The 27,474-nt window shown below is 51.4% G+C and overlaps 3 protein-coding genes across 11 annotated transcripts; 1 reads left to right on the top strand and 2 right to left on the bottom strand.

Annotated features, from left to right (window-relative positions):
• Positions 1–194: 194 nt before the first annotated feature.
• Positions 195–3,895, bottom strand: TMEM258 (transmembrane protein 258). 3 transcript variants are annotated; one of them, XM_081536700.1, is made up of 4 exons: positions 3,676–3,895; positions 1,968–2,077; positions 813–949; positions 195–313 (listed from the first exon to the last, which is right to left on the bottom strand). In XM_081536700.1, the coding sequence occupies exons 2-3, from the start codon at positions 2,063–2,065 to the stop codon at positions 823–825; spliced, it is 225 nt and encodes a 74-aa protein (XP_081392826.1). In that variant the 5' UTR covers positions 2,066–2,077; positions 3,676–3,895; the 3' UTR covers positions 195–313; positions 813–822. The 3 variants fall into 3 exon arrangements, with proteins under 3 accessions (XP_081392826.1, XP_081392825.1, XP_081392827.1); XM_081536699.1 differs by having other exon boundaries at positions 3,841–3,895; XM_081536701.1 differs by lacking the exon at positions 3,676–3,895 and adding an exon at positions 3,135–3,326.
• On the top strand, positions 3,444–8,744 carry FEN1 (flap structure-specific endonuclease 1). 6 transcript variants are annotated; one of them, XM_081536691.1, is made up of 2 exons: positions 3,444–3,489; positions 6,849–8,744. In XM_081536691.1, the coding sequence occupies exon 2, from the start codon at positions 6,868–6,870 to the stop codon at positions 8,008–8,010; it is 1,143 nt and encodes a 380-aa protein (XP_081392817.1). In that variant the 5' UTR covers positions 3,444–3,489; positions 6,849–6,867; the 3' UTR covers positions 8,011–8,744. The 6 variants fall into 6 exon arrangements, with proteins under 6 accessions (XP_081392817.1, XP_081392819.1, XP_081392820.1 ...); XM_081536693.1 differs by having other exon boundaries at positions 3,444–3,559; XM_081536694.1 differs by having other exon boundaries at positions 3,444–3,577.
• Positions 8,745–10,895: 2,151 nt separating this feature from the next.
• FADS1 (fatty acid desaturase 1) lies at positions 10,896–26,156 on the bottom strand. 2 transcript variants are annotated; one of them, XM_081536689.1, is made up of 12 exons: positions 25,824–26,156; positions 23,811–23,921; positions 23,071–23,268; positions 22,296–22,397; positions 22,063–22,191; positions 17,186–17,246; positions 15,208–15,284; positions 14,211–14,308; positions 13,942–14,038; positions 13,612–13,691; positions 13,369–13,494; positions 10,896–13,137 (listed from the first exon to the last, which is right to left on the bottom strand). In XM_081536689.1, the coding sequence occupies exons 1-12, from the start codon at positions 26,013–26,015 to the stop codon at positions 13,086–13,088; spliced, it is 1,323 nt and encodes a 440-aa protein (XP_081392815.1). In that variant the 5' UTR covers positions 26,016–26,156; the 3' UTR covers positions 10,896–13,085. The 2 variants fall into 2 exon arrangements, with proteins under 2 accessions (XP_081392815.1, XP_081392816.1); XM_081536690.1 differs by lacking the exon at positions 25,824–26,156 and adding an exon at positions 24,200–24,229.
• Positions 26,157–27,474: the final 1,318 nt, after the last annotated feature.

The raw sequence follows: 27,474 nt of genomic DNA, 5'->3' as shown, positions 1-27,474 counted from the left end.
CTTTAGAAGCCGCAGAAGAGGGCAGGCTCAGTCCCTTCCTGTCCACAGGAAGCCCTCAATTTTAAGGATAAGACACTCCCCACATTCCCTTCCTAGGCAGACCGCAGGGCTTCCCAGCCACAGGAACCATCTGGAAGGCAGCAGAGACACAGGAAGGGGAGGGACTGGGGAACCATGGGTCCCAGCACCAGACAGGCTGTCACATCTGCCTTTATTGTGAGCAACAGGTGGGACACTTCCAGCCACAGTAAAAAAAAAAAAAAAAAAATTAATTTACAAAAGCAGGGATTCAGTGAAGCTGCCCGGTTGGAACCTGAAAGAGAAGGGTATCAGAATAAGAGCAGGGACCCATCTTTCCATCAGCTTCTCTCACACAACCCCTCCACTACATGACTAAACATCAGTCAAAATTTATCTCAGTGACTGAGAACGCTGAAACCAACTAAAATGGAACTCCTGGCAGCAAGTCCTGGATCCTGGCCCCCTGCCTGACCATTTGCCGACGGCTCCCCAGCCACTATGCGTGATATGTAAGAACAAAGAGGTGGAACCACGTGAAGCCTGTGCCCACAGCCCAAGGCAGTACATTCCAGCGCCAGACCCAGGTTGGACAGTGTGGAGACCTCAGATCTGACACAGGTCCTGCTTGGCTCAGATTCCCACCAGGGGACAGGGAAAGAAGCCCATGTGTCTGGTGTCCCTGTCCTTTCTGCCCAGTCTGTCTCCATTAGCCAAGGGGTCACACAGGCCCAAGGACCCCGATGTGGATGTGGGGAGGTTTCTCCAGCGTCCCACCCTGTCACTGCTCTTACCCTTGGGAGGTCATATGTAGATGCCGACCCAGAGCAGCAGGAACAGGACTCCAAAGCCCATGAAGAGTGAGGCCACCAGGGAGATGAGGAGCTCTTTGTAGATATCCCGGGTGTACTTGGTGGACGTGACCTCATAACTGGCAGGGCGATTAAGGAGAAGCAAAAGGGTGGACTATGCAGGGCAGGGAACCCGGCCAGGGCATCTCTGGGAGAAAGGCATGGGCTGAGAGCTTTCCAGGAGGCTGGTCTGGCTCCATGCAGCCAGGCAGAGGGGTCCAAGAGATGACCTAGACCCTGGTGCTGCTACTATTGGGGCCAGTGTGAGGAAAGCAGGAGAGACTCCATCTTGAAGCCTGTCATGCATCTTAAAGACAGGATGCGAACTGGGCCTGAACCCTGCCCAAGAAATGAGGAAACCACTGCTAGTGAAAACCAGGTCTGGAGACTTCCCTCCCTACAGATGGCAAACAGAGACTGTAGTTGAGGTCAGGCTGCCCCTGTTAAGATTAACCATGGAGACATCCCCCCTTGATGTATAATCATTGTCCCCCCACCCCAACCTTTATTGTTTGTTCTCCTAGCACCTACTTGTTATGAAACTCAATCATATACAACAAAGGGATTGCTAACATGTAACCAGTCACGTAGTGGGGGGAATAAAGCTGGGCCTCTCAGAAACATCAGAGTCCCTGTTGGGAACTGATTCCCCTTGGACCCGCTGGCATAATAAACTGTACTCCACTGTCTTGCGTGTCCTCCGAGGTGTGCTTTGTGACTCCGGATTCCACAACACCCTTCAACCACCCAAGGTCACATAGCTAATGAGCAGCAAAGCTGGGACTAGCCCTCTGATCTCCTGACACCTGAATATATTACTCCTTATAACACTTCTCAACTTCAGGACCTTGTCCCCAGTTTCCAGTCCAGCCAGGCCCTCTGTTTACTATGAAACCTGAAGAGCAAGCTGAGCTCACCTGAACTTGGAAAATAAGGCCACAACCTGACTTTGGATGTCAACGGCCCTTAGCCCTTAACCTCCTGACTGTCCTGTTTCCCCACGCCAGGACAAAACTGGCTGGGTGCACCCAGTGTAGTTCCTCCCTCCATTTCCCACATCACTAACTCTGGCCCACTGGCTGCTCAGTCAAAGGATACACGAAGAACCAGGCGGTGAAGAACATGCCAATGGCCAGCAGCACCACGGTCAGGTGGGGAAAGACAGCCGGGTTCACTGGGCTGGTGTATCTGCTCATGGCCTCAAGTTCCTAGGGGAAGGCGTGAGATCAGAGCCACTGAAGAATCTCAAGACTTCAAGCTGGGAGGACTACAGGGTTATCAGAGCTTTGTGCTGCTGTGACTGCAAGAAGCTTATTTCAGCCTGGGAGACAGGGACATCCTTCCTGGTTCCTTTGACAGAACTACTGTCAAATGATACCTTTTGGGAATGACAATGATTATGATGACATCTTCGACTAAGGTGGCACTTTGCCTTTTCAGTAGGAGATGAGAAGGGCAGCTAAGAGGCAGAGGCTGAGACACACAAGATTAGCTACAGATCAATAGTCCTTAACTTTTTTTTTTTCGGCTGCACCATGCAGCTTGTGGGATTTTAGTTCCCTGACCAGGGAATCGAACCTGCGTTCCCTGCATTGAAAGCGCAGAGTCTTAACCACTCGACTGCCAGGGAAGTCTGGTCCTTAACATTTTCTGAGGCCACTGATCATCATGGAAAAAAAAAAACAAAACTTGATGAAAGGTCTGGACTCTTTGCCTGGGACAAATCACATACAAGAAAAAGTTTGTGGCAGGGGTGAGTCCCTTCACTGTTCACCTGAAACTATCATAACACTTTTCTTTAATTGGTTATACCTCAATACAAAAAAAAGTGCTTTGTTTTTTAAAGAAAAAAGTTTGCTTATTATTTTAGGAGCTTTATGGACCCATGTCTGTAGACACCAAGTTCAGAATCCCCACTGAAAGGCAGACTCTGAAGTGGTACCCAGGCCTCAACTCCTAATTCTCTATTCTTCCCACTATACAATTAAGGAATCTCGGGATCTGCAAACAAAAGACATAAGTCAAAATTCTGACTCTACTAAATACCATGAATCTCCGTAAGTGATTATAAGATCTCTCTCATAAGGTTGATGTATGATTTAAGACAAACGTCATAGCATCCAACTCACTGCCTGGCATAGAGTAGTTGCTCAATAGGCGTTTGTTTCCTTCCCAAGGTTATAGGGAAGATCATGAGCTAATGCTTGTGAAAGAGGGCTGTAAAAGTAAAGTTCCGTACAAATGTTAATTTCCATTGTCACCCACCAGCCAATGTTTAAATCCAGAACATAACAACTCTAGACAAGTAAACTGAGCCCATTGTTCTAAGAGACACTGGAATTCAAATCAGTAAACATTTATGCCCCCCCTATAAACGATAAAGACAATCGCTGCCATTGACTGAGCCTCCAATTGCAGGCCCAGTGTTTGGCACTGGGAATACAAAGATGAATAGACATCATCCCAGGGCTAGAGGCACGTCAGATGGTGGTCACTAGGAGGCGTGGCAGATAACAAAGAAGTCCATGACACGTGGCAAGAGGGCTGTACACAGGTTGTGGGGGCTCCCAGGACAGAGGGGACAAGCGCCCGAGACAGTTGGAAGTGCTTCACCAAGAAGGTGACTTTTGCCCAGGGCTTGGGTAGTATGAGTACGAGTTCGGCAGCGGGGAGAAACTTGTCAGATAGAGGTAACAGTTTGACCACAGGTAACAGAGCTAAATGCTGGAAGGTATTAAAAAATGCACCCACGCTCCTCATCCTCATAAATCGCGAGGTCAGAAGCCCAGTGAGATCAAAACCTTACCTAAGGAGTCAGCCCCTTCCCCGCCCCTCAGTCCAAATCGAAGGATCCAGGGTCCTCCCGCCCTCTAGACCTCGAGCACCTGACGCCTCTGTAAGAGAAACAGGCACAGGACGGGCCCCAGGAGTTCCCCAGAGCCCTGTCCGGAGCTCCCCTTAACCCTCTCACCATTTTGCCGGGCACGGGGTAATCCGCCACTCCGCCACCGGAAAAACACGTCGGCAGGAGCAGGCGCGCTGTTCAACCGGAAGAGGAAATGCAGCCACGCGGGTGGCATTGTGGGACTTGTAGTCCCGTGGTTTCGGGTGTGGCGGGTTCTGGGGCCTTCGGGAGCCCAGGGTGGAGTAGGGGCAAGCAGTGGAGAAGGGTAGGGTCAGGTCGCAGAGCAGGTCCGTCCGCCCTGGCGGGACTGATTGCCATGAGAGAAGCTGGCCGAGGGGGCTGGGGCCTGTACTACACTTCCCAGGAGGCTGTGCGCCGCGGCAGGTCACGTGACGGGAGCGCGGGCTTTGGAAGGCGGCAGAGCGAGAGTACCAGAGACTGGTGCTGAGGAGGCTTTGGGGTAGAGGCGGGAGTCGGGCTGAGTTCTGTTCTGAGCCACCCAGGAGCACCCCAGAGGCCAGGTGAGACCCTCGGGAAGCGTCTCTGAGAGCGTCGGGCCCGTCTTGCGCCGGGTGTTGGGGAAGGCGGGCGGCTGCCGCGCGCGGGGCGGAGCGAGCGCGGGATTCTGACGGGCCCGCCACTTTCCAGCTGTGAGTCCGGGACCAGTCCCTTAATCTCTGAGCCTCTTTCATCATTTGTAGAAAGATGGTAACTCCTACCTCATGAGGTCGTTGTGTATTATGACTGAGCTCCTGGAGGAGACACTTTTTTGACCTGCACTTGTTCATATCACTGCCTTTGTCGGACGCAGTGGGAGGATGTCTGCCCTCGTTCTAGCAAAGCCGGCAGCTTGAGGCACCAACCAAAGGATCTAGTGGGTTCTGCTGGGGGAATGTTTACGAGCACCTAGTGTTTGTCAGTTTTCGTCTGATATCTCAGTTAACCCTGGCAGTAATTCTGCAAGGCAGGCATGGTTATCATCTTACTTGGTAGATGAGAAAACCAATCCTAAATGGCTTAGTAATGTCACAGGCTAAGTGACTTAGTGATCGCTATTATCCAGGTAGTAAATAATGGTGCCTAGATTCAAGGCCACTGCCATTCACAGAGGAACTAAAACGAGATAGATAGAAAAGGGCTGCAGAATGGTGGGAGGAGGGTACAGCTGAACAGAAGTGAGACAGGGCAGTCTCATCTCAGTCTTTGTCTTGGATTCCCAGACTGTATACCGTGTTGGACACACCACCAGTGGGTACATGATGACTTTAAGTGGCACCCCCAAAATCCCCCTTTTTTAAAAAAATTTTTTTTGTGGCTATGGGACATGTGGGATTTTAGTTCCCCAACCAGGGATCAAACCTGTGCCCACTGCACTGGGAGCGGAAAGTCTTAACCATTGGACCTCCAGGGAAGTTCCCCCGAATCCTTTTGAATACTTATGCATTTAACATGTATTAAAATATAACTGATAAAGCACAGGTATTATTGCTTAAGATGAATTCTCTTTTCCAATTTAGATTTTAGAAATTGGTGTCCATATAAAGAAAATTTTAAGTATAGGTTTTCGTGGGAAGTTGCACAGAATTGTGAGGGTGGTTTAGGCCTGACTGACGTTTGGAAAATACTGCCCTAAGGAGTCCAAACCACAGAACTGTGGTACTGGGCTAAGTAACTGTAGCATCACTGGATCAGAACTCAGGGTAGAGAAGAAGCTGTGGAGTTCACATTTCAGACTTAGCGGTGGAGAGAAAATACAAAGGGAAAGACTTAAAACAACGTCATGACAGAAGTAGAAACTCTTTTGACATGCTGAGGGGATGCTGAAGAGAGATTAGAGAAGTGTTGGAAAACCACATTACTCTCACACAGATGTTATTCCTGCCAGTTCTTCAAAGCTGCTATGTTGCTCAGAGAAGCAGAATAAACAGGATCTAGAATATGGATATATGGGAAGACTGACTTTAAGGAATTAGTTCAGGTAATTGTAGGTGTTGTAAAGTTGAAAATTGTAGGTCAAGTCAGCAGGCTGGAGACTGGTAGGAGTTGATGACTGGTCTTGAGGCAGGATTTCTTTGTGAAACCCGTTTTTGTGCTTACGGCCTTTCAGCTGATTTGATGAGGCCCTCCCACTTTGTGGCCTTCCCCTGGTGGCTCGGAGGGTAACGAATCTGCCTGTAATGCGGGAGACCCAGGCTTGATCCCTGGGTCGGGAAGATCCCCTGGAGAAGGGAATGGCTACCCACTCCAGTATTCTTGCCTGGAGAATTCCGTGGACACAGGACCCTGGTGGCTACAGTCCATGGTGTTGCAAAGAGACACAGACACGAATGAGTGACTAACACTTTCACTTTGCCACATTGTGGAATGCAGTCTCCTTTTCTTAAAGTCAGCTGATATAGATGTTAACCACATCCACAAAATACCTTCACAGCAACAACCTGCATTAATGTTTGATTAAATAATTGGATATTGTGGCCTTGACAGATTGACACAGAACTAACCCTCAGAGCTGCTGAGAGGAGGTGAGCTGGAGGAGTGAGTTGGGAATAAAGATCCAAAGGAGGAGTGAATGTGTTGTTCATGAATTGGCAAGAAGACAGATACTCCTAAGTTTGTTTACCACTTTAGACATTTGGTTGCCTTTTTATCTGTCTTGTCTCACTTTTGTCTAACTGGGATTTGCGTGTCATTCAGGGGGCAGTTCTGCCATCATGGTCCCTGGACTCCTCGAGCTGGCCCAGGCCTCCTCCTCTGGCCTTGCTGCTGCCCTTTTTGCATGCTAGCCCAGTTGCTGCCTTAGCCACAAAACTTTTAGCTCCCTTAAGGACTTGAACATCTTATCTTATCCTCTCAGCATGTGGTTTAGTTCCTGATACTCAGGAATCCTTAGTATTAATTGAGTGGACTAGTATTAATTGAGTAGACTTTCTTGCTGTACATTTCTTGATGACTTGGTATCCTTTTGTTGTGCTAAATTTGTTTAGCCGAAGGCAAGATGTTGATGACATAGCGCCCCTGGTAACCCTCCTGCATCCTTTAAGTTCCTCCTTGTCTTACCCACCTTTCTTTTTTAGCTGTCCCTCCTGTATTGCTATGGGAATTCAAGGACTGGCCAAACTGATCGCTGACGTGGCCCCCAGTGCCATCCGGGAGAATGACATCAAGAGCTACTTTGGCCGCAAGGTGGCCATCGATGCCTCCATGAGCATTTATCAGTTCCTGATAGCTGTTCGCCAAGGGGGGGACGTGCTGCAGAATGAGGAGGGGGAGACCACCAGCCACCTGATGGGCATGTTCTACCGCACCATCCGCATGATGGAGAACGGCATCAAGCCCGTGTACATCTTCGATGGCAAGCCGCCGCAGCTCAAGTCCGGGGAGCTGGCCAAGCGCAGCGAGCGGCGGGCCGAGGCAGAGAAACAGCTGCAGCAGGCTCAGGCTGCCGGGGCCGAGGCGGAGGTAGAAAAGTTTACAAAGCGGCTGGTGAAGGTCACCAAGCAACACAACGATGAGTGCAAGCATCTTCTGAGCCTCATGGGTGTCCCGTACCTCGACGCGCCCAGCGAGGCGGAGGCTAGCTGTGCGGCCCTGGTGAAGGCCGGCAAAGTTTACGCTGCGGCCACGGAGGACATGGATTGCCTGACGTTTGGCAGTCCCGTGCTCATGCGGCACCTGACTGCCAGTGAGGCCAAGAAGCTGCCCATCCAGGAGTTCCACCTGAGCCGGATCCTGCAGGAGCTGGGCCTCAACCAGGAGCAGTTTGTGGATCTTTGCATCCTGCTGGGCAGTGACTACTGTGAGAGCATCCGGGGCATCGGGCCCAAGCGGGCCGTGGACCTCATCCAGAAGCACAAGAGCATCGAGGAGATCGTGCGACGACTGGACCCCAGCAAGTACCCTGTGCCGGAAAACTGGCTCCACAAAGAGGCCCAGCAGCTCTTCCTGGAGCCCGAGGTGCTGGACCCAGAGTCTGTGGAGCTCAAGTGGAGTGAGCCCAATGAAGAAGAGCTCGTCAAGTTCATGTGTGGGGAGAAGCAGTTCTCCGAGGAGCGAATCCGCAGTGGGGTCAGGCGGCTGAGCAAGAGCCGCCAGGGCAGCACTCAGGGCCGCCTGGATGATTTCTTTAAGGTGACCGGCTCCCTCTCTTCCGCCAAGCGCAAGGAGCCAGAGCCCAAGGGAGCCGCTAAGAAGAAGGCAAAGACTGGGGCAGCAGGGAAGTTCAAAAGAGGAAAATAAACAGGTTTCCCTTTACGATACCTCTGTGATCCCAGGATGTTTGCCTCTAACCTACAAGAGCTGGCGCTGGAGAAACCTCCATGGGGGTGGGGAGGGGCTTTCATCGCTTCCCTGGCACCACCCTGCTCAGCAGTGCTTTTCCCTTTGTTACTTGATCTCATGGCAGGAATGCCACAGAGGTACGTCATTGTCTTTTTAGCTCAGGAAAGTCTGTCAGGCTGAAGCCGCCCCTCAGGCAATTTAATGGACACTGAATCCATTGTTACATGAAAGCAACAAGTTGTGAAGAAGAGAGGGAGATAAATGGTGGAGATGAAAGACTGGGGATGATTTCCTGCCTGGCCAACTGGTGGCTGGTGGGAGGTGACCGTGGAACCAGACTGCTTCTCTCTCTGGCTCAGCCTTGACCCGCCCTAAAGAGTAGCCATCAGGGAGATGCAGTGTCTTAAACAGATGGGAAGAGCTGCTGAGAAGTAAGATAGGCAGAGAGCCGAAGTCCCTGGAGTTGGCAACAAGGGTTTGATTACCGGCTCTGTATCCTGGGGTGGGCAGAAACTTGAACTGGCTATGAAATTCCATAGAGTGGTAATTCAGAGGCATAAGGTGGTGGAATGGTTCTCACAGCCTTCCTGAAACATTTGAGTTGAAACTTTGGGATAAAATGCTGTTTTCATGTGCTGTTGTTTTGTTTTTTTAAGATATGAGAAGAAAAGATTCAATAAAATTATAAAAAGTAACCAGAATGTCCTGTTCTTTGAGAACATTTCAAGACATCTCAAGTGCCCCGGGGTTCAGGCGATATAAAATGTTCTTTTCACTCCAAGGTATCATGTTAGAGTTGCACATTATTAACAGATGATTTGAGAGTGGCCAGAAGATGGCGCCATGCTCCACAGGATGACCGAGGCAGCGTTGGAGGTTCTTGAGCCATTTAGGTGATGAAGCCTGGTTTACCTTGCTGGGAAAGGAGTTTTAATAAATTGAATGAATTTCTAGTTTTGCACCTACTGTGTGAGATAAAGGAACTCCTTTGAGAAATCCTCACAAGTTAGATCAACTACATCATAGCATCCAGGCATTTTACTTTACCAGTTTATATATCATGAAAGCTGTCATTCAAAAATCACTTTCTTCTTTCTTTTGTGACATAAATTTCAGGTTACTCTTTTTCATAGAATTGGAATGTTCTTTTTTTTTTACCAACATAAATTTTATTAATAAAACATACCCTCAGTAAAACATCGTAATTCAGCTGTACTTCAATAAGTTTTTTTTAAAACTAATTAACACATTGTAATTAACCTATACTTAAGTAAAAAAATCAAAAAACGTATCCGGATAGGTGTGATGTGGTATCTGTTGTGATTTTGATTTGCACTTCTCCCATGATTAGTGAGGCTGAGAACATTTTCATTTATCGCTTCACTGTTTTCACTTAATTTTGGGGAGATGTCTGTGATTTAGTCCATTAAACTGGATTATTAGCCCTTTTTTGGAACTTTATAGTTATTTCTTAGTCCTTTTTCAGTCATATGGTTTTAAAATGTTCTTCCCTTTCTGTATGACTGTTGGAGACTTCTTTCCCATTGTGGAGTCTTAGAGCCTTGGTGAAGATGCTTGTGCCAGTATGTATGAGTTTACCTGAGGGCTCTATTCTGGTGCATAGGTCTGCCTGTTTCTATGCCAATACCATACTGTTTTGATTGTTGTGCCTGTGTAATATATTTGAAGTCAGTAAGTGAAGCCTCCATCTTACTGTCAAGATTGTTTTGGCCCTTTGTGTTTTTATATGCATTTTTCAAAAATTTTTACTGGCATATAGTTGCTTTACAGTGTTGCGTTAGTCTCTTGCTATACAGCCAAGTGAATCAATGATATGTTGGTGTGTATCCCTTTAAAGACCAGTGGTGGTCAGATATTTTAAGAGGAAACTCTCTTTCAAATGAGATCTTACCTGAAATGTAAGACTTGAAGAGCTCTGGTTGAAGCAGGAATGGGATAGTCTCCCCAGCAACATCCCATAACCAGGGACCTCTAAACCACTGGTGTCAACAGAAAGTCCTGTCCTTAGGGCAAGGATCTTAGTCTGTTTCTAGCAGTTTACAAACCAGTTTTCCAGATTGAACCAAGCCATATAACTTGAGTTCTGGTTTCTTTTCTTTTTGGCTATGCTGCGCAGCATGTGGGATGTTAGTTCCCTGACGTGGGATTGAACCCTGCAGTGGAAGTGTGGAGTCAGCCTGCAGAAATAGTGATGGGGGCCCAAAAGTGGGAAGACTTAGGAGTTACTGCCTTGACATGGTGGTAGCCCTAGTTAAGGGCCTGTCTTCTGTGGTGGCAGGTAGAGTGCTTTGTCTTTGGAATTACCTGGTCTTTTCTAGAAGTTTATTAACCACTACAGGGAGAATTAGTCCTGCACATTTTATTTAGCACATTCTAATATTCTTGCTTGGAGAGGAGAGCTGTTCCAGTAGGGCACTGGTTAAAAGGGCATTGCTTTGCAGTCCAACTCTGAGGTATAAGCCTACAGATTTAGGCAAAAAGCAGTCTTAGGGAGACCACCTACACTGAGATTAGATACGAGTTTAAAAGGGTGAGGGCATTGCCTCACGACAGGAGGTGACGCACTCAAACGACTTCATGTACGCAGGCAGTCTGGCATTTAAACTTCTGAGTGTCATGGGAAGGGGTTGGCTTTTCTTGCCACAGTTCATCCGAGCCTTGGTGTTTTTCAGAGGGGCCTGACGATCCTCCCTCTACCCCAAGGGAGCTCGTGTTTTAGAAAGTTAGAGCCATAGAGGTAGATAGTAATTGGAAGCAGTGGTACCGGCAGCCCTATCAACAGGTACAGGAAAGCGTCATAGATTATAAGTGAAGAGCCTTCGTTTGGTCAAAATTAACTTTTATTTCTCAGTTTGACTTCATTGGCACGTGGTAACAAAACTGGTACACACAAAAAGGATACTGACACAGAGGCTACTTAAAAGGCCTGTGGCAAAGTGGTAGGAAATGAAAGTAACAAAGATAGCCTAGAAGTTGGAGTTTTTAAAAAGTGAGTTCAAATGTTAGTTCTGCCACATCTATGACCAGAGAGGCAACTTATCCTCTCTAATCCTGTTTTCTCGTCGTAGTATGGATCCTGTCATTGTGAGATCACTCATGTTATCTTGCAGCTCTGAGCTTTTTGTCACTGGTCTGTCCCTTTGTGGCCATGTGAGGCCACACTGGGCCAGACTAAGGAGAGGCCACAGTGGTTGAGGTGCTTTGAGGACCTGGACTTGGCTCAGTAGGACCCACTAGCTTTGCTCAGATTGGGCAGCCTGGGCTCAAAGCAGATGGCTTGATAGGCTGGGTTTAGCACCTATTCTAGAGTGAAGGAGCCAGCAAAAGAACTCTCCAGTTCTGCTTCTCATTGTTCTGCCCCAATGGAAAAGACCTAAAATCTGCAACCTGGTTTCCTATGTGTGTGTTTGTATGTAAAAGTCTGTTTTAAGTAACAGCAAAGCCTGTTGAGTAGTACCTCTAACCTCACCCCAACATGCCCTAGGGCCTTCATTGCCCTGATCATCGCTCTCATCTCTTTGCCGTTCTCTTCCTAAACTAAATGTGAATGCTCCCAGGCCTCTGCTTTTTTCTTCTGGTTTAAGGTTCTCTCTTTCCAGTGTCCAGAATACTCAATATGCTTAGAGAAGATGCTGTTGAACAGGTGAATTGATCTCACCTGAACTGAAAGGCTATGGGGGTGGGGATGTGAATGCTGATAACCCCTGGGGGACAGTCGTGGTGTTCCCTCTCTAGAGATGGGTTAAACTGTTTTCAATCTTTTAAAAAAAATAAAAACAAGATTAAAAAATTGTATTTCCGTGTTAGACTGATACACTTTTAAGAGTCTCCTAAACTCCAGCAGAGAAAGACACTTAAACACAGTTGCCAGAGGAAGGATTCTAAGGGCCACTGTGATGGTCAGACTTCAGTTTTTATCTTCCTATTTCTGACAAGAGCTATGAAGTCGTTGTATTTACCCACTGCCCCTGCTCAAAAGTGATACTGTAACATAATTTGTTATAGAAAATCTCTTACAGCCCTTACGTTCTTCGTGACTGAATTCTTCATGACTGGTGATTCCAGTCTCTCCCCCAGCCTGGTCACTTGCGCTCACTTGGCTGCTGTTTCTACTCCATTTGGAACCACAAGTAGGGCAGTTCAGGGAAACCACTGGGAGCCCCAGTTTGTTTCTATGGAGAAGCCTGAGTGCCACATGTACCCACCCTGCTTATGGAGCAAGAAGTAGACTCCCCATCCTAGGAGTGTTCTGTCCTTTGGGTGATAGTTAAGAGGTCACTCAAAAGCTGAAAGGATTTTTAATGGCCAGCGACTCCGCTGGCAGCCTCATGCTCCCTTAGTACCCTAGATGGAACATGAGACCAAATCCAGTAGTGTTTTAGCATCCTTCAGGGCTGGATGCCTCCAATAGCACAGCCCTGGCCTCCGCTCCCCCCAACCCTGCTTCTCAAAGTGGAAAAACTGCTTCTTGAGTCTGAAGCAGACATGGGTCACACCTAGCCCTAGAGTGAGCTGAGCTCCCAGGCCCCGCACTATGCCAGGCCTCAGAATTCTAAATCTCGCCCAGGCGGTTCAGCTGCTCTGTCTTCCTCCAGCCTGTGAACCTATTGAGGTTTGCAAGCCAGTGTAGAGAAGGCACCGAGACGTGGACCAGTGGGCTGAGCTCCTCCCTTTCCTGGGTGAAACTGCAGTGCTAAATCTCTTTCTGATTTCTGGGTTCAGTAGACCTTCCCTATTCTCACACCCTCCCGCCTCCCTCTTGGCTCACCAGCCACCTGCCAAACAAAAAACAAACAAAACTCACAGCCCTACCCCAGCAGCTCCACCCCTCCTTTCAGGGGGCTTGTGTGTTCCCCCCACCCCTTTGGATCTTAGATCTGTGCCTGGAAAACAAAGGGGAGGGGTTTGAGTCCTCAAACCCACCTCCTCTGAATATTAGGATTGTAGTGGCTTTGCCCCCAAGCCTCCATCTGCTTTGGCGCCATAACGCTTCTTGCAGAGGGAGATGGCTGTTATTGGTGGAGATAGGCATCTAGCCAGAGCTGCCCGGACTCCTTCAGTGAGCTGTGGGGGCAAGATGAGGGCAGGTGGTGAGGGAAATGGGGCGGAGCGGAGCCCAAAGCCAGACCACCCACCAGAAGTGCAGCAGCGAGGCCCTTCCAGAGGTGATGCGAGGCCCCTTTGCTTGGTGACCCTCCACTCCAAAAGACCTGGGAAGCATTGCTCTGGCTCCCACCCTGCACTCTTTATCACCGACCCCACCACCTTGCCCTCTTCCCAAGCTCAGATACTCACTGGACAATGTCAGCGAAGGCTGAGAACAGGGGCTTGGACTGGTACTTTATGCCATACTTGGCACACAGGGACTGCACCAGGGGAGCCACTTTGTGGTAATTGTGTCGAGGCATCGTGGGGAAAAGACTTCAGGGACAACAGGGGACAGTCAGTGGCTCCAGCTCCTCGGTCCCGCACCGCCCCCCCCTTCCCCCTCCTACGTGAACCCTCCCCAGTCCCTGCCTCCTTGGCCTCCCTACTCACTGGTGCTCAATCTGGAAGTTGAGGTGGCCACTGAACCAGTCATTGAAGGGTGACTTGTGGACGTTGCATGTTGCCTGGAGCTGGAGGGGAAGGTCAGAGGGAGCATGGCTCTGGGTACCAGATGGAAAGGCCAGCCCAGCCTTCTTCAGGCAAAGCTGGCCTGCTTCAGTCACTCCCTTCTCCACGTGGTGGCAGGAGAGAAGTGTCCAGCTAACGAGGCAAGGTTTGGGAACTTCTGTTGTTACCACCACCCACCCCCTACCCTGGGTCTGTGCCCACCCACCCTTTTAATTGTGTTATGCCCAGGTCTTTCAAGTGACTGTCTCTTACCTGGGTAGAGACCCAGTCCATGTTGCGGTCATGGTCAATGTGCATAGGGATGTGGTTCATCTGTGTGACCCACACAAACCAGTTGCTCTCCAGGAACCTGGTGGATAAGGCACCCAGACAAAATCAGTACAAGCAGAGCCCAGAGTTCTCACTCTCCCTCAAATAACTGCTCCACCCCAACCTTCCCCAGCCAACACTCCTAGACTGGACTGGTTATTCTCAAACGTCTGCTTCTCTGTGCCAGCCCCTCCTCCCCCATCAAGTACTACCTGACCATGAAGAAAAGCCCCAGGAAGCCTTTCAGTCCCAACAGCGGCACATAAGTGAGGAAGATGCGGACGTAGAAGGTGATCATCCAGGCCAAGTCCTGCAGCGAGAGGCAAGAGAGCCCTGTGATGCCACAAAGCACCTCTCCTCTTGCAGCACCTGTTTCTCGTATGGAGCAGCCACCCTCCCCAGTCCTGAGACAAGTGGTCACGGCAGCCTCTCTTAGCTGCCCCTTCCAGTGCCATCTAGCACCACTGCTCCTTTCCGAGCAGCGCCCCCAGCCCTCCTTGTTTGTTTCCTTCACAGGTGCCAGGTCTCCCTGTCTCCAGTTCCCCCCAACCCATCTCTGCCTTCCTCTGGCTGCCAAGTGAACCTTCCAGGACCACGGCTCAGTCCGTGCCAGTACCCTGATCAAACTGTCCATCAATTTCCTGCACCACTCTCCTCCCCTGACACCCAAGTCCAGCACCCCTCATCCAGTGACCAAATTCGCCCATTAATTCCCAGCTTCTCTGCTCAGAGTCCATTCCTACTTCCCCACCTCTGCCTGTCCACGGCCAGCTAGAAAAGTGATGTCATGAAGTCCTTTCTGAGGCCTCCCATCCAGCCAGGTGCAGTCAGCTCCCTTTTGGAATCCCAGAACCTTCAACCTATACCTCTTCTCTGGTTGTAATCACATCCTGCTTCATCAGACACTTCCTGAGAGTAGGGGCCGTCTCTCGTTCCTCTTTCCCCTACCCAGCCTGGCCCCTGCTTTATGCCAAGCACAGTGACCTCAGGAGATACTTGCTGAATGAAATAGGGCATCAGAAGTCAGGTTGCCTGCTGAGCCCAAATCATCTCATCTAGAGATATGGGCGGTCTCTACCTGGTTCTGCTACTTTGCTCTAAATTAGGCCTGGAGTAAACCCTAGTGGGATTTTCCCTGGGGAACCCCATTCCCAGCCCTCAGGGTACTGGTGACAAAGGATGTGGGATCTGGGGGCTATGGATACTTACCACCCACTTCTTCCTCTTGATAACGAAGTAGAAAATATACCACTGGAAGTAGAGAAGCAGCAAGGCTGGGGGCCCAACTGGGGAGGAAATGGAGACATGGGAGGAAATGTGAGCCACAGAACGGTCGCCAAAGGGCCAGCTGATATGGGACAGATGGGCTCAGCACAGGGCTGCCCCTCTGCCATCTCCTGTCGCCCCTCCAGCTGCCCCCCTCAATCCATTAGGACTGACCAGGCACTGAAAGTGGGCATGAATGCCAGCCTGAAGAAAGAATCTCCCAGTGGATGCTGAGCGGGTGAGGGGTAGGGCGTGGCATTCTCTTCAGTGGAAGAGGACAGCTGGGGGAACGAGCTCCACGTGGTGTGGAAGCTGCCCTGCACCCGTTCCTTTAAGAAGGTGCTGCTCATCCTCCCCGAGCTGAGCTGCCCTATCTTCAGCCCTGCCTCTGCCGGGGGCCCTTCTCCTGGCCCTATGCCCATCCTTGCAGCCATCAGCCCCCTGCTCCCGGCTGCTCCACCACGCAGGTGAAGGAACAGCAGCGGAAAGTGTGCGTGTTGAGTGGGGGGACCCTGCTGATCCTCCACAGGCTGAAAGCTCACTTCCCTGGACTAGGGAAATGAGCTGGTGCCACCCAACCTGAATAAGCCTGGAGGTCAACTATGGAAAGGGGTGCAAGAGCATCTCTTAGAACTGGGAGTTGAAGAAGTGGCTCCCGTCCACTGTGCTAGTTGGTTTCCTTCTGTGTCCCTTCTCTGCAGGGCCCTGACGTTACCTATAACCCAGCATCACGATGCCCACCCATGGCTCTTCTACCCTGATGTGCCATCAATTCTAGCCTTTCTTCCAATGTTTCTGTCCCACCCTTCTATCCCATCCCCGTTTCTACATAGGGATGGAGTTCCAGGCAGTTAAGATAAATTCCCTTGAACTAAAATGGGATCGATAGAATCATCCCCTCCTTGGGGGAATGGCTGACGTTTAAAATTCATTAGGCATTATGGAAGGGCTTCCCTCGTAGCTCAGTTAGTAAAGAATCTGCCTGCAGTGCAGGAGACCTGGGTTCAATTCCTGGGTTGGGAAGATCCCCTGGAGAAGGAAATGGCAACCCACTCCAGTATTCTTGCCTGGAGAATCCCATGGACAGAGGAGCCTGGCAGGCTACTGTCCATGGGGTCGTAAGAGTCGGACACGACTTAGCGACTACACCACCACCACAGGCATTATGGAGCAGATCTTTAAAGTAGCAGCAGTCTTCAGAAAGAGCTTAACGACTTCCCTGGTGGTCCAGTGGTTAGGAATCCACCTTGCAATGCAGGGGTCTTGGGTTTGCCCCCTGGTCAGGGAACGAAGATCCCATATGCCGTGGAGTAACTAAGCCCACACTCCTCAACTACTGACGCCGGTGCTCTCCAGGGTCTGCACACCACAACTAGAGTCTGCGATTCGCAGCGAAGTTCCCTTCGTGCAACAGCTAAGACCCAACACAGCCAAATAAATAAGTATTTTTTAAAAAAGAAAGACAGAAAAGAGCTTAAGGCAACCATAGAAATGCTGTCTCTTCCACTCCCTCTTGTGGTCCGATCCTCCCATTGCTAGTCTAGCTACCTTTCGTCCCCCCGGGGAGTTGGACTGTGCCCTACCTTGACCCTGGTGTGTGCCTGACAAATCAAAGTGAAGTTTCACAGGTTTAATCAGGATTGCTCCCCACCACTCAGTTCCTTTGTGGAAGCCAGGGTGGGCCTGGAGGAACCAGTTTGATCCCAACACCAGTGACCTTTGACCAAACATTAGCCAAACTGTTGACTTTGCTCCTTAGAAGGTCGACTGGTCCCCTGCAGGGAGTAACCTGGTCCATGAGGAGAACTTCCTCCGGCCTTTACTTCAAATACTGTCATCTCAGGAGGCTTACCCCCTACTCACAGCCCAGTTGGCAGCCCCTGCCAAGGCAGCGGCCCCCCGGGTGCTGGAGGATACTCACTCAGGAAAAAGTATTTGTGCTGGTGGTTGTAGGGCATGTACTTTTTCTTCTGTTTTCCGAGCTGGGAAGGAAAAGCAAACACAAATCAGCACCCACAGGCCGGTCACCCACTCCCCTCCTCTTGTGACTTTGACTTTTCCCCGAGCAGGAACAGAAGCCTGCCGCAGGGGCCGTCAGCTTGCTGGCACCATGGAAGGCTCCCGTAGGCCCAGCCTGACCTCCAGCTCCTGGCGCATGAAGCCCAAGCTGCTGGGCTTGCTAAGCTCGCCATACCATGGACGCGGCTCGGTGGCTCACACCCGCACAGCAGAGCCTGTCCTTGGGGCTCCCCATGTTCATCCAGAGACACCCTTGTCAGGTTTCCAGGGCCCTCCACCTCCCCTTCCTTTCTCCATCTGTTACTTTTTTGACACCAGGGTCTCCACAGACAACCATCTTCACCCCTGTACGGGCCAGCAGTCTCTCTATATCCAAGCCCCTGACCTTCTCCAAAATCATTTGGTTTCTTCAGATGTCAACATGAGCTTTATAAAATCCCTTGAAAGCTAAGCAACATATGGCAAATATTTGTGGAAAGAATACCAAGAACAGTTTGGCAATCTGAAGGTGCTGGCAAGCCAGCAGGTGGTAAGGTGAGCTGCTGCCAGTTCAGCCAGGATCCCCTAACAAGAGCGCTCAAAACCATGACAGCGGAACTCTGCACTCTCATTCAACAGCTCCTTCTGCCCCACATGCCCTCGTTGGTTCTGGTGACCAGAGGACCACAGGGTACAGGAGGAACTCCACCCCAGAGCAGGATACCCCAGAGCTCATCCTTCCTTCATGAGTCCATTTGCTGTTTTCACAGAACATTTACTGAGACTGTGCCCGGCACTTTTGCTAAATGCAGCATTCTTCCTACATTAACTGATTCACTCAACAAGTATTTATTAAGGGTCTATGTGCCTGGCACTGTTCTAGGTGTGAGGATACAAAGATGAGCAACACAAAATTCCTACCCTTGTGGAGCTTACAATCTTAGGAAAGGAAGCTGGTAATGACTTTATAGACAGAGTTGAAGATAATTACAGATTAAAAACAGTAAAATATGACCGAAAGGGAGGGAGGCACTGTCTTGGGTAGGATAGTCAGATACGGCCTCCCTGAGGCCCTGACATGAGAATGGAGACCTGAATGATGAGAAGGAGCCAGCAGTGCTGGCACTGGGAGGAAAAGCATTTAAAGCAGAGGGAATAAAGGTTTGGGATGTTCAAGGGACAGAGGAAGGCCAGTGCGGCTGGGAATATAAAAGGGAGAATAGTCAATAAAGCCAGAAAACTAGGGATGGGCAAATCATGCTGGCCCTGGGAAGGCTACAGGAAGGAGTTTGGATTTTATTCCAAAAGTGATGGGGAGCCTGGTTGGCCTTCAGCAGGTAGCAGGATCTGCTTTGCACTTTAAAGGCTCACTCTGGATAGTGGTGGGGAGAATGAACTGCAGGGGGCAGGCAGAGTTGAAGGGAGACCAGCAAGGAGACTGGACCAATATTCCAGATCTGAGAGAGACCAGACCGAGGGATGGAAGGCAGGGGAGATGAAGAAGTCTATGGACTGGGAATATGTTTTGAAGGCAGCATCCTATTCCAAGCAACATTAATTAAGAGGGAGAAGCCAGAAGAGAAGCATCTGCCATGTTTGGTGGGGTAGGTGGGTAGAACTCGGGCCTTCTTGTTTTGGGGACTGTTAAGGAAGGGAGCTCTGTCTGCCGGCTGCCTCCTTGAATGGCAATCAAGACTGTAGTGTCCATTACAATGCTGATAACTGCCCCACTGTGTTTCAGCTCTTGAAGGCCAGTAAAGTTATCTTTAGCATGAAGAATTCCCTACACGTCCCTTGTTCTCCAGGGGAGCCGGGAGGCACTGGGACAGATGCTCCTGGGTCAGCCCAGGGGTCAGTGCTCAGTCTGGACCCACTGAGGCTGAACCGAGAACCAAGTATTCTGTAACCCACACCTTTCCTAACAGACAGCCTATCCTCAGCCTTGTAACTAAACAAACCAAAAAAACCAAAAAACCCCACAAAACACCAGAGAGCTATTTTGGTCCCAGAGCATTCTCTATTTTTAGTGTCTACAGAAAGGAATTTCCTAAAAACCCGAGAACCAAGAAACAACACGAGGGGAAAACAAAAAGCACCAGAGGCAGTGGTGTGAGAAGGTTCCACTTAAGACTCTCATCCCTTTTTAAAAAAATCTTGATAGTGACAACAGAAGTGCCACCAGGAGCCTCATGCTCTGCCCCGTAAACAACCCACACTGCTCTCTAAGGAGCCACCCGAGCCAGGGGAGGCCAGGGCTGGTGTGTCATTTGCACAGTGTTGGGCATATAGCAAACCAAGTAGGTCTCTTCAGGAAGTGGGAAAATTAGAACCTTGTGGTCAGAGGAAATACAAGCTCCAAGCTATGGGTTCCTGGTGCTAGGACGGCCAGTGCTGCCAGGACCTTCCCACAGGGTTCTTCTCACGGTCAGAGAGGAAGGAGGGCCAGGCTGTCTTGAATTCAGGCCTGGAACTGAAATGTTTTTAACGACCGTTTAATTCTGGGTGTGCTGAAATGTCATAGCGTGTCATGGAGTAGGGGAGGGGGACCTGGCAAAACCCTGACTACTGCCCAGAGCCTTGGGACAAAGTGTTTTAAATCCACTTTTCAAAGAACTCCACTGGCCACTCACAGCCTTCTGTCACCTCAGTTCAGTTCAGTTCAGTCGCTCAGTCGTATCCTACTCTTTGCGATCCCATGAATTGCAGCACGCCAGGCCTCTCTGTCCATCACCAACTCCCGGAGTCCACCCAAACCCATGTCCATCGAGTCGGTGATGCCATCCAACCATCTCATCCTCTGTCGTCCCCTTCTCCTCCCGCCCCCAATCCTACCCAGCATTAGGGTCTTTTCCAATGAGTCAACTCTTCGCATGAGGTGGCCAAAGTATTGGAGTTTCAGCTTCAACATCAGACCTTTCAATGAACACCCAGGATTGATCTCTTTTAGGATGGATTGATTGGATCTCCTTGCAGTCCAAGGGACTCTCAAGAGTCTTCTCCAACACCACAGTTCAAAAGCATCAATTCTTCGGCGCTCAGCTTTCTTCACCGTCCAACTCTCACATCCATACATGACCACTGGAAAAACCATAGCCTTGACTAGACAGACCTTTGTTGGCAAAGTAATGTCTCTGCTTTTAAATATGCTATCTAGGTTGGCCATAACCTTCCCTCCAAGGAGTAAGCGTCTTTTAATTTCATGGCTGCAATCACCATCAGCAGTGATTCTGGAGCCCAAAAAAGTAAAGTCTGACACTGTTTCCACTGTTTCCCCATCTATTTCCCATGAAGTGATGGGACCAGATGCCATGAACTTCGTTTTCTGAACGTTGAGCTTTAAGCCAACTTTTTCACTCTCCTCTTTCACTTTCATCAAGAGGCTCTTTAGTTCTTCTTCACTTTCTGCCATAAAGGTGGTGTCATCCACATATCTGAGGTTATTGATATTTCTCCCGGCAATCTTGATTCCAGCTTGTGTTTCTTCCAGCCCAGCGTTTCTCAAGATGTACTCTGCATATAAGTTAAATAAGCAGGGTGACAATATACAGCCTTGACGTACTCCTTTTCCTATTTGGAACCAGTCTGTTGTTCCATGTCCAGTTCTAACTGTTGCTTCCTGACCTGCATACAGGTTTCTCAAGAGACAGGTCAGATGGTCTGGTATTCCCATCTCTTTCATAATTTTCCACAATTTATTGTGATCCACACAGTCAAAGGCTTTGGCATAGTCAATAAAGCAGAAATATTGAACATCTGGAAGTTCACGGTTCATGTATTGCTGAAGCCTGGCTTGGAGAATTTTGAGCATTACTTTACTAGCATGTGAGATGAGTGCAATTATGCGGTAGTTTGAGCATTCTTTGGCATTGCCTTTCTTTGGGATTGGAACAAAAACTGACCTTTTCCAGTCCTATGGCCACTGCTGAGTTTTCCAAATTTGCTGGCATATCAAGTGCAGCACTTTCACAGCATCACCTTTGAGGATTTGAAATAGCTCAACTAGAATTCCATCACCTCCACTAGCTTTGTTCATAGTGATGCTTTCTAAGGCCCACTTGACTTCACATTCCAGGATGTCTGGCTCTAGGTGAGTGATCACACCATCGTGATTATCTGGGTCGTGAAGATCTTTTTTGTACAGTTCTTCTGTGTATTCTTGCCACCTCTTCTGTCGCCTAGGACTCACTAAAGGCTCACAAGGTCTCCCACCCACTCTCAGGAATTCATCCAGTAGCGGCTGCAATGTAATTGTCGCTCACAGCCTCAGATGGCAACTCAAACCCAGTGCTGACCACTCTGAAAGTCAGACTAGAATCAGGTGGGCGGGAAGAATTACTCAGTGGATGAATATTCTAGGCATTGGGCATCAGAGGAGAGATCCAGTCTAGCTGTTGTGGGGGAGATGATGACACAGTAGGATGCAAGTGTGACGCTTACCAAGTGCAGGGGGCTGACTGCCTGGAGTGGGGGTGTCTAAAAAGCACCCGCGAGGAGGACCATCCATCCCCTGCCTTCAAGGCTGAGCAGCGTTTGCACAGCAATCTGGTCATCCTTTGGGCCCTTAGTGGCATGTGGTACCTTTCTGCAACAGCTATTTGCTGACTTGAACTCCCTACGAAGGACTTAGGCTGTCCTAGGCAGCCTGTTTACTTCCTATGGCCTCCCACAACTTCCAGTCGCCCAGCCAGCCTGGCCCACCATGTCTTACCCACACAGACCAGCATTGTGAGCACTTCCCCACAATCCCACTGTGCTAGCTGGTTTCTGTGCTCTAAGACCGTCACTGATACCTCTGCTCACCTCCACAGAGAGGACCTTCCCCAGGGCAAAGAAGAAGGGGTGCATGTTGATGTCGGGGTCTTTGCGGAAGCAGTTGGGCTTGGCATGGTGCTGGAAGTGCAGGTGGTTCCACCAGCTGGCAGGGGCCCCCTACAGAAAAGTGGGGTGTGAGTATGAAAGCCTTGTGTCCCCTCTCCCCCGAGGCAGCCCGTCGTCGACTCGAGTTTCAGAGAGTTCCTCCCCATCCCACTGACCTTCAGGTGACCAATCACAAAATGATGTACCAGGTGGTTCCACTTAGAGGTGCCGAAGACGGACAGGTGTCCAAAGTCATGCTGCAGCCAGCCAGCCTGGGCCTGAGTGAGAAGGGTTAGCGCTGAGAGCGGCCCAGCGTCCGTCTCAACTGACTCGGCCTCTCCCCCTTCCTCATCCAGCTGGCCTGTGCTAGCCAAACTGAGTACATCCGGAAAGGGGTCAGGAAGTCTGGGTCCTGCCTCTGCCACCGACTCACATGAGAGCTGGGGCTAGTCACTATCCCTTCTCTGTTCTTCACAGTCTCCAGCTCTGGGCCTCTGTGACTTCCGATGGACTAAACGGTCTGCACTACAGACCGGGACGGAGTAACAAACTCAGGCAAGTAGGAGGCTTAATGAACGAGTGGGTTCTGACAGCCAGGTGTTAGGGAAGTGTTGTGGTGGGGGTGCGGGGGAAGCCAAGCTTTACCGAGAAACCAGAATCTTGGTTCTTGGCATGCCTGGATCATGACAGAATCTGAACATGAAGTTTCAGAGGAGAAATGCCACGAGAAGAAGGGAACCCTGGGAGGAGCAGCTAGAGAGGCAGCGGGAGAAACGAAGGTGCATGTGTGGTGAAGACGAGCAGAGAGAAGCCACAGACAACGCAACGGGTGTTCTCTTTCTGTACCAACTCTCCCGTTGTGTCCTCAGTTTGTACCTCCTAAGGGGTACAAAGAACCCACCCTACGGATGCTGGGTGAGGCTGTGCTCTCAACAAGCCCAGGGCTCTCACCTGAACTGTACTGAGCAGCACGCAACACAGGAGGAAGGGCACAAAGGATGTCCCAAAGAGCCAGAGAGTGAGCCAGGCGGCGACGTCCAGCAGCAGGATGTGCAGCAGGTACAGCAGGAAGAAGACAGGGTTGGCCTTCATGAGCCCCATCCGCTCCACCGTGGCCCGAAGCTCCCGGAACTCATGAGTCAGCTCTTTCTGTAGAAGAGTGGAGGTGGAAAGGCTGTTATTCTCCCCAGTGCAACCCCAGCACTGGAGCCAAGATCCCTCTTAAGCTCAAGGCACTCCCACTGCAATAACTGAGGAAGCCCACAATCCTAGGTAAAGGTACCACAATGCCAAGGATAACAGGAGGTGCTGTGGGATCAGGTCTAAGATCATGTGGTCTTTGGAGTTAAACAGAATCATTCTACCCCTGCTCTGCCACTTACTGACAGCGTGATCCTTGGTCATGTTGCTTAACCTCTCTGAGCCTCAGTTTTCTCATCTGGAACTGTGGATTATATGATGTTATGCTTGGTACAGAGTTAAGTACTCAGTCGATTGGTCTCAGGTTGAGGATGGTGATGGTAGTGGTGGTGGCCTTGTGAGAACCACAGCTTCCAAAGGCCCTGAAACCCAACAACTATGCAGGAAAAGCAAGGATCTCAAGATTTGCAGGAACTAGTGACTGTGGTCACCTGTGAGCATATAGAGGCCTGCCTTCTACCCCCTGCCCCTCCATCACCACAGGTTCTCACATTCTTAGTGGGCTCAAAGCTGGGCTGCTCCGGAGACAGCTCTCCAATCAGGAGGGAGTTCATATACTTCCTCACAAGGCCCTTGTTGATGTGGAACGCCACAAATGGATCCTGCAAGGATGGGGAGAAGACAGAACAGTGAGGAAGTCAGTCCTGCCCCCTGGACTTGTGGAGGGCTCACACCAAAGGCCATCCTCCTGATCCTGCAAGGACACTGCACCCAAGTTCAAATGGAGACCACCACCCTCCAGGTAGCCTCCCTTTGAAGCTGCTCAGACTAGTCCCTGGTGTCCACCACTCAAGATCACCCACAGCATCTGTGTTCTAGTAAGAAGGGTACCACACCACGGAACAGGAAACACGGGGAGGGGGACCACAGAAAGCCACGCCTGGGCAGGCCTTTCCTCTGGGTGGCTCATGAAACGTGACGAGGGAGACTCCTTGTGTCCGCTAGGGAACTTGTGCATTTCTCCCGCTTTGCTCCACAGCTGTTCCGGTCGGCCTTCCATATTTCTCCTCCCACTCTGAATACCCCATGCCCTGGCCACCAATTTTGGTTCTCCAAGGTGACGTCCTCAATGACTAAACTGATGAGATTAACGTCCTGAAGGTCAGACAGCCCCCAGGCCCTAAGGCAATGCCACTAGCGAGGAGGGAGCCGGGGCGGAGCCAGCGGCCAGTGGCACCACACGTCCGGACCAATCGCGCTCCCCGCTGCGGCCGGCCCCGGCCCCCAAATCACACTGCAAGAAGCCCCAGCGTTCAGGCCTGCTCCGTCTACGCATGCGCCAGTCCACACCTTCGCTTTCGGCCACAGCCTGCGCGCCCCAGTGGTCTCTCCGGGGACGAGCACAGCCTCGCTGGCTTGCCGCGTCCGAGGGAGGGGCTGGTGCTCAGTTAGGCTCCACCGCGACATCACAAGAACCCTAGTGGCCCGAGGGGCGCTCTGCGATAGCAGGGAGAACGCTGGGAACAGGAGAAGGGGTCGAGGCGCCAGGCTAAGGACATAGCGTGAGAGGACACAGCGAAGCGAAAGCTCCAACCTCTGGGTCCCAAGGAGTGTCCTCCCACCCTCCAGCTCTGAACTCAGAAGGGAGGTGCTAGGGGCTTTAGTTCAGAAAGCAGGTAGTCTAGAGAGGCAAGCAGCAGAATCGGGGCTGGGGAGCGCGCTGGCCCGGGAGAGGGATGCAACCAGCACCGGGCTTAGAGCCCAGGAGTGCAAACAGCTGTCCGCTGTGGCGAATAGCTGGAGACCCTGCTGGACTGAGGCTGAGTGACCTCTCCACGGGATTCCAGGACTGCTCCCGGGTCCTAGCTAAGTGTATGCTGGTGCAGGCTCCCCACCTTCCGCACGATGCCCCCATTCCTCCCTGGGCACAAGCAGGCGCAAGGCGTCTCTGGCCAGTGCTGCCCCATCCCCACTCTCTCGTTTTCACCCTGTGCGGGGGTTTCCAAGACAGCGGGCGCCAGGTGGCTTTCCCCCAACTCAGTTCTCCGTCCTGCCTGCACTCGCCAACCTAGCTAGGCATGCTCGGTCCAGACGCCGCTGCACTTCCCTTCCAGCCACCCAGACAGGTCAAGAATCCCTCTCCCCGCCATTGACCCCTCCTCCCTCGGTCTCGGCAGGTCCGCCGTCGGGGAGCCCCGCACCCCGGGGCTTCTTCTCCCTCCTAGCCCTGCTCCCCGGCCTGCCCACGCTTCGAGACCGCAGGTTACGGGCCGCAAACGGAGCCCACAGAGCGGCGGGGCGGCCCTTTGTCTGTGCGTGCACATTGCCGGCCTCCGTCCCTACTCCCCAGACTCCACTTTTTCACCACCTCTCCTGCCCTTGTATCCCGTTTTGGCAGCACACCCAGTCACCCAGCAACAGGTACGCTCCAGCGCCTCCCGGCTTTTCCTAGAACTAGTGAGAGTGTTCAGCCACGAGTGCCAAACTTCCTGCCTCGCGCGCTGAGCCTCCAGCTCTACCGTCCGGTCCCGCCTCCTTCGGTGCCCCAATCTGGCAGCGCTCACCGTGGCATCCTGCCCCGCGTAGTGGCTGATGACCCGGGAGCCCCCGGGATGCCGGCGGACGAATTCGCTGATGTTGTACACCTTTCGGTCAATCACGAGCCACCGCTCTTTTTCACGTCCAGAGCGCTGCGCCACTTCGTCCCAGGTGAAGTAGCGCGGGGTCGGCCCCTGGGCCGGGGTCTCGGGGGCCATCGGGGCCGGGCGACGCCGCGCGCCGGCTCGGTGGCTGCGGTCAGGGGCGCGCACAGGACCCGCCGGGTAGCGCGCGCCGGCCGCGCAGGCTCGGGTAGCCGGTCCGCTAGTGCGCGTCCAGATCCCCGCCGCTCGCGCACCGGGTTTTCAGCCCCTGAGGGGGGTCGGCGCCGAGCCCTGCTGCGCACGCTCCTATTGGTCGAGCCGCGTGGCGCGGGGAGCGAGTCCCCGCCTCCCCGCCGGCCCCCTCGGGGTGGGGCGCTTCGGGAGGGTCTTGGCTGGCGGGCGGCGGGCCGGAACGCGCGCCCCCTTGCGGGCTACTTGCCGGGGTCTCCGCGGGATCCCACTTTTCGACTCGCGCCTTTCGCTCACAGGGGGCACCGCGGACTGGATAAGGGTTCCTGTGAAGACTCCTAGGTGCGGGGCCCGGCTGGGGGGGTGGGGGCGGCGGCCCCGATTGAGCGAGCGCCCTGGGTCTTTAGGGTAGGGTGGGCTCGGCCGGAGTAGGGGGCAGTGGGCAGAGTCCGAGCCGGGTGAGTGGGTGAATGAAGGGCGGGGCTCGCCGCCAAGGAGGCCTGCCATGCCTACAGGGTTGAAGGTTGGGGGGTTTGGCGAGGGGGTGTGGAGGGGGCTGCCCCAGGGGCCTCGTCTTTGGAGTGGGGGCATCCTCGCTTGTTCCAGACCATGACCTGATGAATTCTCCCGCCTTCTCCCCACGTCGCTCCACCAGTTGTGCCACTGGACTGAATCAAGAACCCTTGGCAATTATCTTGTAAAGGCATAATTATGGGGTGTTGGCTCTAGAGAGGGTGGGAATGGTTAATGCTTTACTGTGCTCAGTATAACATTAAAAATGCCCCACAAATGTTATAACCCTGTTTGCCTTTTTTGCTTGTTTTTATTTTTGTTCTTTTTTTTTTTTATTCTCCCAATTAACTGCCATCTTTAAATAAAAGGAAGTGGCCCAGCATCTCCGAGTCTCTGGAAGGCCCTGAGTGAAGAGCCTGGACCTTCCTGTTGAGTCATTGCGCCTCCATCCTGGAGGAACCTGGGAGCTGCGGGAGGCCTTTAGGTAGCTTAGGGGCTTGGAGCTCTGAGCTTCCTGAAGAAAAGGTGGAAAAGAACACAGAGGTTTCCGGGTTGGGAGGGGGGCAGTCAAGAAGCTGTTAGAGTTATGAAGAAGCTCAGTTCACGTGTTAAATTTTATTTATTCAGAAAGCACCTTACAAAGCATGTACTATGTGCTAGGCACTGTTTTTAGTACGTTGTGAACGTTAAATTCATTTTATTCTCTTAACTACACTTTGAGGTAGGAACCTCACCTACAGATGGAGAAATGGAGCCACTGGGAGGTTAAGTATTTTGTCACACAGTTATGTGGAAAGACTGAGCTAAGAACCCGACTGTACTCTGAACTCCTGGACTCTGCTGTCTCTCCTCTGATTATACTAGTGAGATT

Source organism: Giraffa tippelskirchi, chromosome 10 (assembly GCF_054371585.1).
Source record: "Giraffa tippelskirchi isolate mGirTip1 chromosome 10, T2T-mGirTip1v1.2.pri, whole genome shotgun sequence".
NCBI lineage: Eukaryota > Metazoa > Chordata > Mammalia > Artiodactyla > Giraffidae > Giraffa > Giraffa tippelskirchi.
Note: the sequence above shows the minus strand (reverse complement) of the source record. Positions and strands in the feature narration are given on the sequence as shown.

Excerpts from the sequence above, each read along its gene's own strand:
- TMEM258 (XM_081536699.1), bottom strand. Across the intron at positions 950-1,967 it reads TTCACCGCCTGGTTCTTCGT|TTATGAGGTCACGTCCACCA; the intron begins GTATCCTTTGAC and ends TCGCCCTGCCAG.
- FEN1 (XM_081536691.1), top strand. The coding sequence starts at position 6,868 with ATGGGAATTCAAGGACTGGCCAAACTGATCGCTGACGTGGCCCCCAGT.
- FADS1 (XM_081536689.1), bottom strand. The coding sequence starts at position 26,015 with ATGGCCCCCGAGACCCCGGCCCAGGGGCCGACCCCGCGCTACTTCACC. Across the intron at positions 22,398-23,070 it reads TGCTGCTCAGTACAGTTCAG|GCCCAGGCTGGCTGGCTGCA; the intron begins GTGAGAGCCCTG and ends CTTCTCACTCAG. Across the intron at positions 13,138-13,368 it reads GCCTTCGCTGACATTGTCCA|CTCACTGAAGGAGTCCGGGC; the intron begins GTGAGTATCTGA and ends TTGCCCCCACAG.